The sequence below is a fragment of the Barbus barbus genome, assembly GCF_936440315.1.
Source record: "Barbus barbus genome assembly, chromosome: 4".
In the NCBI taxonomy this organism is placed as follows: domain Eukaryota; kingdom Metazoa; phylum Chordata; class Actinopteri; order Cypriniformes; family Cyprinidae; genus Barbus; species Barbus barbus.
The window spans coordinates 20,919,331-20,931,690 of NC_136732.1; the positions used below are offsets into that span (position 1 = coordinate 20,919,331).

At 38.2% G+C, this 12,360-nt stretch overlaps 1 protein-coding gene across 1 annotated transcript in view; it reads right to left on the reverse strand.

Annotated features, from left to right (window-relative positions):
- Nucleotides 1-11,868, reverse strand: part of LOC306868912 (heparan sulfate glucosamine 3-O-sulfotransferase 4-like) — a gene marked incomplete at its 3' end in the record, with an annotated part of 118,148 nt that extends 106,280 nt beyond the window's left edge. The window contains exon 1 of the mRNA XM_079415384.1: nt 11,231-11,868. Coding sequence (XP_079271510.1) covers nt 11,231-11,832 — 602 coding nt within the window. The 5' untranslated portion in view covers nt 11,833-11,868. The remainder of the gene's footprint in view (nt 1-11,230) is intronic.
- Nucleotides 11,869-12,360: the final 492 nt, after the last annotated feature.

The following is a 12,360-nucleotide window of genomic DNA, read 5'->3' on the forward strand; positions in this document are numbered from 1 at the left end:
ACAGTAATATTGTGAAATATTATTAAAGTTCAAAATAACTTGTTTCGATATTTTACAGCAATGATTTCTTCCTGTGATGGTAAAGCTGAATTTTCTGCATAATTACTCCAGTCTTCAGTGTCACACGATCCTCCAGAAATCATATTAATATGCTGACTTGCTGCTCAAGAATAATTTCTATCAGTGTTGAAAATGGTTGTGCTGTTTAGATGTAAAGATAGATATATTATCTTATTTATGATTTAAATATGCCATGCACAATGCTTCAACCATTTGCAGTTAATTTTTCATAAAGATGTATTTTCACATTAAGCACACTTAGTTGGTACATTTTCATCTCAGATCTGGTTGATTTAACGCATGCATTTGCATTTTTTAATTACACTTAAAAAAATATATATTCCCTATTGAGAAAATGAATGGGGAGGAAATGCTTCCAGAACCAAGACTTGCTGTGCAACAAACATTTTCAGGTTCATTTAAGCCAGAAAAGTCCACTACAGTTGTTTATGTTCGCATGTGGTATTTAAATGAAAGACAGAGTTTTATTTTTACTAAAAAATTACACAAAATGTAATTGGGGGTGACTCCAATTCATTCCCTTCCAAACACTTGGGGCATTCGTCCAAACATTTATATTAATTTACAATCATTGTCAAGAAATTAAATACAGTTTAAATGCATTATAAAAAGCAACACTTGCCATCTATACTGTTACTAGGCAGGCACAGAACAAGCAAAGCATGTCATGGCCCAAACATCACAAATGGCAATAATCCAAATTACACAAGCAAACAATCACCTTCTGATACACCAATTAGCAATTAACATAATCCTTTAAAAGCATCCTTTTTCATAACATCAGCTTAGTCCAGATCTCAAAGGACACTTGGAATATGTGGCAGCTGCTGCATAAAAACTATTGTTAGCTGAGCTGATATTGCGAGACATTCTCATGAGGTGTTTGATTAATGGCGTATGCATATAATTGATGGCGGGCAACTTGAAACCTCAATAGACAATGGCACAGGAAAAGTTCCTAAAAAACATATTCAAAGTCACATAAGAACAGAATCTAACCATCAGAACCCAGTATGTTGAAACTGTTGCAGTCGGTTTACACTTCCAAAATACCATCCCTACATTGTTTCACACTATGCTAAAATTATTCTAGTTGAATACCTCATGGTGATTTCAGGCAAGGAAGAACACATGAATAAATAAACAACAGAAAGCAATGAGAAACGTCAAAGGCGATGGACAATCACAGCAAACAAGCTTCTGGAAGCCAATGAATGTGTTTGTCTTTGTTTGTGACAGTGACTCAGGGGTGTTAACAGAGGAATTAGCTCACACCTACGCAGTGTAAGCACATCTCGTCGCCATAATTGAATTAAGCCTGTCACAATCTTCTAAGCTGCGTATATTATTGAAGAAACGGGTGGTGTGAGCTATGTCACAGATCATTCCCAAAGCAGCATTGCTAAAAAGCTGCCTTTCTCGTTTGTTTGTTTACATTCGGCTGTTTGCAAAACGGAGAAAGCCTTAATTTGCAATTTAGCGTTCCCCTGGTAAACTGTTAAACAGAATAGTTCAGCCAAAAAATTTACATTTTGTCACTATTTCTTCTTGCTGGTCCAAAGCCATATGGTTTTATCATTTCCATGGAACACAAACAGTTTTTAGGAAGAATTTTGTATAGAATCTCAAAGAACAAGTTCATAGTGAACCAGTGATGTCAAGACCAAAAAATATACAAAAAAGCACCATAAAGGATTGTAAGAGTAACTTTTTTTTGAAGCCAAATAATAAGCTTTTCTGAGGAACAGACTTCAGAGCATTTGAAAATATACAGTATGTCTCACATTTATGCTGCTTTTGTATTTTTTTTAAAGAGAAAGCTCACCCTAAAATGAAAATTCTGTCACCATTTACTCACTCTTAAGCCATTCCAAACCCATAAGACTTGTGTTCATCTTTAGCCCTATTCGGACTGGACTAGTTTTACAGGGAGTCATTAGAGAAATTTGTGTTTCACAGACATACTTAGCTATAATAAACCCATCAGAATCTGCAACGTCTGTGTTTTTATCACACAACCTGTTATAATTCAAAAGGAAATTACCTACTGTTTTTCAGCAAGTCAGTGATCCTCTGAGACTAATCCTGTCCGAAAGCGAAAGTCAGAAAATACCCGCGGTGGCAAATTCACAAAGTGTTTCCTTGTGTTTTGGCCAACGTGAACTACCGTAGACGCTCTCATTTTTTATATGTTTGCCTCCCAGCAAAGAAATAAAATAAAAATAACAATAATAAAATCAAGAGCCAGATCACGTAAACTGTTAAGACTGGCAATTGTAGCATCAGCGTCAGGTAAGATTAACGTTACTCAGCTTAATTTCTGCACTCAATTACAAAATGTTTGAATTACATATGTACCTTTATGAAAATTAAACATGTTTTTAATACAAATAAAAAAATTAAAAAAAGATAATATACATAGTTAAAATAGTTAAAGGCAGTGGCTATTTGCACTAATTAGTGTAAATTATAGTTTTAATTCAAATTATTAAACGGATGCCACCTCATTGGGGCAATAAAGCCCTCCCTACACTTACCCTAACCCTACCCGATACTTTAATTTAAACTTTTTGATAATTTCCTTCAGTTTTATTTAAAATAAATGCCTTTCTGATGCAATATGAGATCTGAAAAGGGAGAAAAAAAGTTTGGCAAAAGATGGTCTCGAACTCAGGTCGATTGCATCAAAAAGCATGCATCTTATCATCTACACCACTGAAACTGACTAACTCAATCACATGTTAATGGGCGAAGTTAGTGTAAATAGCCTTTGCCAACAAAACGGGCTATTTGCACTTAGTGTAAATAGACACTCCGATAGTTAAACTAAAGTAACCACACATAAACATGGTTTTGCTATACTAGCCATATAGCTTCACCATGGTAGGCCTATTTGTAGTAAAACTTTGGTTATACTTTCAATCCGAGTGACTACACTCAATGCAGGCATACAGAGCGCGTGAGTCTCTGAAACGCCCAGATGTCCAAAACAGACCCTCCCACGTCTGTAATAAACACGGAGATGTTAGTCCCGTCCGAATTGTCACATGAAAATTGCAGACATCAGGTGAAACACAAATGAAGACATTATTAATGAATCCTGAGAAATGTCTGTCCCGTCCACCAAAACTTTGAGATGGTCCTCACTGCAGAACACAAGATGCAGGGGGTGTGGTTGGATCTAGATGCAACTCCTCCCACCTTACATATACCTAAACCTACCCGTCTCCACCCCCTGATCCCTAAGCCCACCCATCCCCACCTCTAAATCTACCCATCTCCACTCCTAAACCTACCATCTACAACCCCTAGATGTAGATCCAACCCCGCCCCCTGGATCTTTGTTCTGCAGTGAGGGGCTACTGAAAACTTTCATGGTTCAAAAAGTTCATAAAATAATCCTTATATATCAAGCTGTTTAACACAGGTTTTTTGAAGAGACACTGTTGCTTTATATGATGAACAGATTTTATGTATGCTTTTATTCAGATTAAACATTGATCAACGCACATACATATAGAGCTTATCAAATACAATCAACAGAAGCACAAATGTGCTTCATTTGCACACAAGAACCAATGAGGTTTGTTCTTTTGTGTTACACAAAAGCACGTTTGAGCTTTTGTTGACCGTATTTGATGTGCTCTATGTGCACTGATCAACGTTTACAGTCATGGCCAAAAAATATCAGCACCCTTGCAATTCTGTCAGAAAATGTAACTCTTCTCTCAGAAAATTGTTGCAGTTGCAGTTGTTTTGGTATTCACATGTTTATTTAAAAAAAAAATTGCATTGGGTTTGCAGTCCATTTTTGAGTTCTGTGTGAAATTTTATCAAGTTTGACTTTTCTTCTCTATTTTTGTTTGTGTGTTGTTGCAGTGCAAACAAAAACAATAAGCATGTGAATACCAAAACATTTGCAATTGGAACAATTTTCTGAGAGAAGTGTTGCATTTTCTGAAAGAATTGCAAGGGTGCCGATATTTTTGGCCATGACTGTATATGTGAATAAAAACTTAAATGAAATCTGTTCATCATAGAAAGAAATAGAGTCTTTTCCCAAAAATTGGATTCAAGTGCTTGATTCACATGGATTACTTGTACGATGTAAACATCACACTTTTGGGTGAATGATGATTTTGATGATTTTTAAACATCACACTTTTGGGTGAATGGACTTTTAGTGGAGGGACAGAAATATATCAGGTTTAATTAAAAATATCTTATTTTTCTTTCAAAGATGAACAAAACTCATACAGGTTTGGAACGTTATAAGGTTGTTTTTATTTATTTATTTTTAAATTTCTGAACCGTTCTTGTGTGGCAAGAGCTGAACTACAATTATTCAAAAATTCCTGCAGCAAAGTAACAGCATATATGTGTAGAACAACATGAAGGTGAGAAAACTATGACAGAAATTTCACTTTTGGGGGAACTATTCCTTTAACTAGAATTCTCTATCTGTCAGAGCCATATGGTGTATTAGGATTTCTGTGTACTGTGTCAGATGTCACAGAGAGATGCAGGTGAAGCCATGTGTCACATTCCTAGCAGGGAATCAGATTTTTTTTTCTTCCCTACAGCTCCTCTGAGGAACAGTAAAGCCCTGCTACGATAAATGTCAGGTCAGAGGAGCAGCCGTGAGACACGCTGAAAGCCGCATGTTTGGCCTCGTTGCGTGGCTTCAACGTGTCAAAGTTCCTGTCTGAACTGCATTAGCTTGTTTTTGGGTCGTGTCTTGAGACTGTATCACTCACCCAATACGCAAAAAGGGAGGGGGTGCTGCAGGAAACGCAGGGAGGAAATTGGAATCTTGTCAAGCATGATTGACATGCCTATTTGTCCCAGGGAATTCTTATTCAGAGAGACTTTAAGATGGCTGTACACCAGCTCTTTGTTGAATGAAATCATTGTTCCTTCTGATTGGAAACACATCATGGCAAATCCATGGAAAGTAAATAATCCCTGAGAGAATTTGTTTAAATTCAAAATGACTTAAGTTTACTCTTTATTTTTGGCTCAAAATAAATAATTAAATTCTTGAGGCAGTGACTGGGGCTAAAAAAAAGTAACAAAGCTTAACCATCCTCCATATTTGCTTTGCAACAAGGACAAAGTTCAGGTTCTCATCCACAGACACAAAGCCGAGCAGAAGCTGTGCTTTAATGGCAGATTGTGCGATGATGCCAATATTTTAATGGCTGCAAATTAAATTGACAAATTAGATTCTTAGCATAAGTGAATTAAACTTGTGGAATTGGATGAAGATCATCACTTCAGAAACTTTCTTGCAGGATTCAGCCCAGCACGCAGCAAGGATGTCTGTCAGAAAGAGCGAGGCGTTGAGGGGTGAGTAAGAAAAGATGTATTCCAGAATCTTGACGGCGGGTGGATTTTCCTCTCTCCACCTTGAAAGATAAAACGCAGCGATTCCATGAACAGCTCCGGTGCTGCAAAAGAAATGGACTCGAATAACCCGGAAGGCCGACCTCTGAGTAAATTCCGCAATATGAGCTCACTTTTTACCTTGATTCTTTGGGCCATGAAGAACCTTTCTCATAGACTGCGGTGCCGTGTGAATACTTACTCCTTAATGCTCTTTGACTTTAAATCCCAGATGTAATTGAACTGTCAAGACTGCTGTCTGGGATTGTTTCCGGAGGGCCAAACAATATGTGCGTGCCTATCCGTGCAACCCTGAAAGCTGGATCCTGGAAGATGCCTACATATCATCAATACGTCAAAACAAAATAATAGCATGAGTACATTCAAGATTTTCAACCGTCAGCGACTGTATCTCAATGTTGGAATGGCACGATGTTCGCACCTAGCCAAAAGATGACTGGAAGGGCGATAAACATGTGAAGTGCCAGGACAGAAGCTCCTGTAGTCACTGGGCTCTCTTGTGCTGGTGAATTTAATTAAGTGGAAATAGGGGGATGAGACAGACCTGACTGCAGCAGTCCACTCGCTCTCGACAGGCACAGGGGCATGCTGCTAATTAAAAAGTTTAATTCCACGACTGCCGCGTTGGCATCCGAGTACCCAGAGGTGCGTCCTTGCACGCCTTGGCGGAAGCTTATCAGGAGCAGGCAGATTGGGGCGTCCCATGGAGGTGCAAGGGCTAGGCTGTATGGAGAGAGATGGCATCCAGCTTGAGCTGGGAGGCGGCCCACCTCCTCTCACAGCTTCGAGCCAGCAGTCAGGAGGCGAGAGTCGGGTTGAACTGCAGCGTGGCGTGCTGAGGCAAGGTAAACAAGGGATAAACGGAGGATTTGGGTTCTGTCCTGCTTTGCTCAGCAGTGGATCTGCGTCTGCCACTCGCTCCTCCTGTCAGAGGCTCATGCCTCGGCTTCTGACGGGAAGGAATCAACGCTGCATGCTGTTCATACTCCTCAGAAACTCGCAGATGATTCGCTACACCCAGTGGCCCTAAAAGTATTAGGACACTTCAGCCACACTTAAAAACGGATGAATTTCATTGCATTAATATCAAAGCAAGTGGCATCTGCAAACAAATGGCACTGGAGCTTTTAACAACTAACTTAACTTTTCAGAGCTATTTTTAAAAGTGTCAGGGGATTTTAGGTGAATGTATGAAGTCAGTTCTCTACAGATTCACACAGTTGTTCTATGAGAGTATCCACAGGTGCAGCTCATCGCATTAACTATGAACGTGATCTACTAACATCTGAACCAGAAAGTGCCCAAGTACTTACCAAATACTAATTCCGAACAGCATTGTTTTATAACTTAAAACCTTTTTCATTGAGAAATCATTCTTTAAAATAAAATTATTTTCATTTAGTTTAGCTTAATAAACTATAATAATAATAATAATAAATGTATTAAAATAACTAATATAAATGACAAGAGCACAAAACAAAGTTATTAAAAATGTAAGTAAAATTAAATAAAAACAGATGATACAAAAATATAAACATTTAAAATAATTAACAAAACTAATAATAATATTAAAATAGCATTGTTTTTGGAACGTATTTAAAAAAATTATATAAATGACAAGAACACAAAACAAAACTACTAAAAATGGAAGTTAAATTAAAATTAAAACATGATATACAAATAAAAACAAATTAAAAATATTAATAAACTACAGTAAAATAGTATCTCAATAATACTAAAATAACATTGTTTTGGAACAATATGAGGGTGAGTAAATTATGAGTTTTCATCATTGGTTGAACTATCCCTTTTTAGGAATAATTCAATATAAGGAAATATCTACAAATAGTACATTTTGGCATGTTAATGATGACCACTAACAAAATACTGTAATTTCTATCCATCTCTCAGTTTGAACAGCTTTGCTCATACAATGGAAGTCTATGGGGCAAGTATGCAAGATGCTGCTGATAGAGATTAACTTGCCTTTAACTCTCAAGATTCCTTTAAACTAGAGAAAGTTGTGAAGAATGGTGAATTTCTGAAGTTCTACACTTAAGCAGGAAACAAGTGGCACCGGGGAATAAATAGGTGGTGGAATTAGAGCGCTTCATTGTGTAGCCTTGTACAGGGCAAGAACAATGCATGGGCTTTAGCAGCATATAGCTCTCATTGATCAGAATGTATTTTATCTCCAACAAAAAGGAAGAGACCTTGGTGTAGGCTATGCTAATTCTTTGCTATCTCTTGAAAGGCCACCTTTTTTACAGGCTCACAACCAGACACAAAGATGGAAAAACTCTCCTGAGGTCAAATAGCCAAAGGATCTCCAGCTCTGAATATTGTGATGGGGACTATTGAATAGAATGAATAAATAACAGATCAGAGAAGCCTGTATAATGCTGCAAATGTCCTATTAGTTTTTCTTTTTTTTAAATACCAGATTATAACCACATACATAACATACATTATATAGCATATCTGATTGCTTGTATCATTGCAAAATGTAAACTATATTATCACCCAGCACCACTCAAGAGTTGGGATGCTGAAAGCAATATTTTGCCCTACAAATGGCTAACATAGAGAGTTGTCTCTGCATAGTAATCTGGGATATGAATCTTGCAAAAAAAAAAAAAAAAAAAAAACACTGCAAAAATTACACACTTCAGCTTTAACACTCTCGTTTTTACCTTCCTGCAGTCCTTTAATCTAAAAGTGGACCCCAACAGTGGTGCAATTCATCTAATGATGCCGAGCTATTATTATTTGACAGAGGGAATGCATTACCCACTCAATAAAAGTGAGGCTTCTTTTAAAAGCAGACAGGACTTTAACAGAGCATCCGGTCCTCCCTGACAAGCCTTTTAAACATTGCGGCAGGCTGTAAAGGAGGAGCACCATCATATTTCAAGACTGAATCAGACTTTTCCTGATACATATGCCCAGCAAATGAAGTCCAAAAAGCCTTTAGCACTGGATATTTATTCATGATGGCTTTAAAATGTAAAACCGGCTTGCCTATGCATCTTTGCATACAGAATATTTGTAAACCAAGTTGCCTTCATATCCATATTATTAAAGGGGATAAACCACCTGCAAAATCAACCTTTCCTAACCTGTATGACTTTCTCTCTACTGTGGAACATAAAAGAAGGAATTTTGAAGAATTGTTTTGTCGTTGCAATGAACGTTAATGGGTTGAACACCATTGATTTTAAATGTACACTATCAATTAACAATTTCTGAAGTAGCAAATAAAATTGTTAGAGTATATTTCAACATTTCAACTTCAAAATGTTACATTTGTTACTTGTCATTATTTATAGTTATTTGTGAAATATTATTTAAATTTTTATTATATAAATATTTATTTTTACTGAGGTAAATTTTCCCAAGTGTATAGACAAAAACAAAACACTGAGACATGCATCTTCTTTTTCTCTTGTGTTTCACAGAATAAAGAAAGCCATACGGTTTTGTAAATGGCATGAGGGCGAATAAATGAAATAATAAACTTCTGCAAATTCTTTAAGGTAATGAATTACACGTTTTGCATGTTTAAACTTTACAGCCAGAGCTAAGTTTGAAATGAGCCACCTCTGTGGATGTAAATCAGTTTGTAAGCATCTGGTGAGATTATGGACTCAAAAGCCAATATGAAAACACAAATGTTGAGTGTATGTTGTGATGTTATCAAATTCAAGGCCCATCTTTTACATATCATATATATATATATATATATATAATATAATATACAGTTTATTTGCAGTTTGTTATTTTTGTTTAGCTTCATTTTAACGTATCGCACATCTAGCCAGACAGTTATTGCACATGTAATATTGTTTCCTTCGGAGAGTATGGTAGTCCATTACATATTTGATATTCCTCCAAGCTGCAAGTCATGTTCCAAGCGAATGTGGAAACAAATTTAAGGGATTTTCCAGGCTCAGGGACACTAAAACACACAAGCACTCTTAGGTGTTATTTATTTAAGCTTGTCATCCCCCTGTCTAATGAGTCCCACACAACAAGCGTAATGAAACATCTCGCGTTAGCACCCAGGCAAATGAAGGAATGTTACGAGTTTGACTCGCTCTGAAGTGAATTGCGGCAGATGTTGCCTGGCCCCAAAGCTCTGAGTCACAGCCCAAGGCTAGCAGATCTAAGCGGATCCAGCACACGCCGCAATGTGACTTAATGCTCATTCATTCTCTACCCCTCAGATGCTCTTTGTACAAGTGTCTCCTCACCATAGGCAACCGCCTATGAATGATGTTAGGTCTATGTAGAATAGCAATCCACAGAAAAACAGCCTGGCTGTAATAACCTGCTCTGGCTCAGATTGTAAATAGAGTGAAGAAATGTAAACTAGGAAATATCGCAGGCTGATGAGTCAAAGCATGTTGAGGGGCACAAACACCTGAGTAAGCACCTCATGATTTGAGCACACCTGGGAGTCAATGCGCTCAACGGAGCATCCACTACACCTGGCTCTACTGAGCAATGATTGTGAACATGAATTCGGCATGAAATGAAACAGTCATGCTGCTGTAGTAATTATGTTAAAGCTGGACAAAAGCACCCGCTGGAGCCTGGAGCTCGGTTGCATTTGAATCATCACATATGTATTAGTCTACTGACTGACTAAAGCATCTCTCAACTTCACAATGGGAAACAAAAGCAGATGACCAAGTCTACATTAAGTGTAGGCATACTCAAATGCAATACGTAGGCCTGATCAAAATATTTTTTTTTTTGTCAAATAAAGATGTATACTATTTCTTATATTATGACTGTACTAAGCTTGGATGTATATGTCTGTCATTTAGCCATACAATCATCTTAGAATAGTTGTCGTACAATCATTTTGAATCATCTTCAAAAGCTTTGATCACCAAGACATTTTGTACTAAAAGCGTGTTTTTCTGAATTACTAGACCATTTTGAAAAAAAATTACAATAATGGTCAATTATGTCTGCAATCTCTGAATGCAAGCACTTTCTTATAGTAAAGGAAGGAAAGAGAACTCAGCCCTTGTATATGGGTCAATGACAAGATGTGTGTTGATTATATGTGGGCTTTGCCCGGATCTATTAAATTACAAAAAAAATTTTATCTGATTAAATTATTACTTTTTGCATCAGCAGTTTGGCATAATCTTTTATTATTATTTTTTTGTCTTTTATTTTCTTGTTTTAAATTATCAAAAATACAAATAAATTAACAAATACAAATAATAATATAATAAAACTAATAAAATAAATAAATAAATCCTATAAAGCAGTCACTGTCTTGAAGGAAGCCATTTTGTTGTCATGTGACAAGAAAACCATAAAACAGAGAGGTTTCTTGCATTCTCATGTGTGTGTGTGTGTGTGTATGTGTTTGTGTTTGTGTGTGTTTGTGTTGTGTGTGTGTGTGTGTGTGTGTGTGTGTGTGTGTGTGTGTGTGTGTTTGTGTTGTATGTGTGTGTGTGTGTGTGTGTGTGTGTGTGAAAATGTTTGCAAATTTAATAATAACATTAATAATAATAATAATAATAACGATAAGCATTTTGCTTCAGATTAAGTCCTATGTTTTGTAAAAATTGGTATAAAACTTCTTCAAAGCACTTTAAAGTAAAGTCAAGACAGAAGTGGCATTTCCAAGAACTTTAAACTAGATTTCTGTCATGAGATCAGACATCCTTATCTGTCACTGACCCATAAACAACACAACAGACAAACGTGAAGGGCGCACCTGTACCAATCCAGCCCCTTCTCGTAGTTCCTGTCAAAGAAGTGAGGCTCATTCCCAACGGCTCGCACATCGGGATGAACCCGCAAAGCTTCCAGCAGAGCCCTTGTCCCCCCTTTCTTCACTCCGATTATAATGGCTCGGGGCAATTTTTTAACCCCGTAATCCGAGGTGCAGTTCACCGCTCTCCGAAGATCGCTGTCCGTGGTGCTGAAATCTGGGGGCTCTCCAGCAGCAGCCGCGGCGGAGGAGCGCGTCGTAGCCGCCTGAGCTCGCACCCATCCCGCCGTCCTCTCGTCGATCCCCAGGCTATTTCTATCGCTCGAGACGGCGATGGTTTGCTCCGTCGCCGTTCTCTCGACGAACTCCTCGTCGAGGTAGACCTGCGAAGAGGTCGAGTAAAGTTTTTCCCTCAGCGTAACAAAAGTTGTCTCCTCTGTCACGAGCCTCCCCTGATAGACGTAGTTCTCCTGGAACTGGAAGGAGTTGTAACAGCTCATCAAGCTATAGAACAGATAGGTGACAGAAAGGGACAGGGTGAACATGAATAAGATCTTCCGGGGCACTTTAGAAGTAAAAACCGAAGTGCTGGACCAAAATGCCATCTCTGATAGCAGCGACCCTCTCAGAGAAGTGGCCAGACATGTTTCCACCTCAAATCTCGCATGGACACTCAACAACAACAATCTGTCACCATCAACACCGCAAACATCTGAAAGTGCGAGGAGGATCCCGCGCTCTCCACGCGCGCTTCGCTTGAGGAAAACGGATCGTTAAAATTCCAGAAGAACGTCTCGAGTATTGATTTCTTATTCCGACGCTGACAGCCTTTGTCACAATTGATCGGATTGAACTTGCAGATGAGAACGGCTGCGGTCGGGCGTCCTTCCAAACGAGCAGCCCTCTCGGTTGTAGACTGAGGGTGTTGATGTTGATGGAAGTCTTGGCATCTTAGAAGAAAAGGGGCAAATAGATAGCAAAGTCTCTGAAGTGATGTGCAGGGCACGTCTGCACCCGATACCGCTTCTGGAGTGCAATTCTGACACCACTGTCCTTCACACCACTGATTTCAAGTGGCAATCGGCGCAAACACTGGATCTTAATCCAAACGAGGTGCTGATGTCGTATCACGC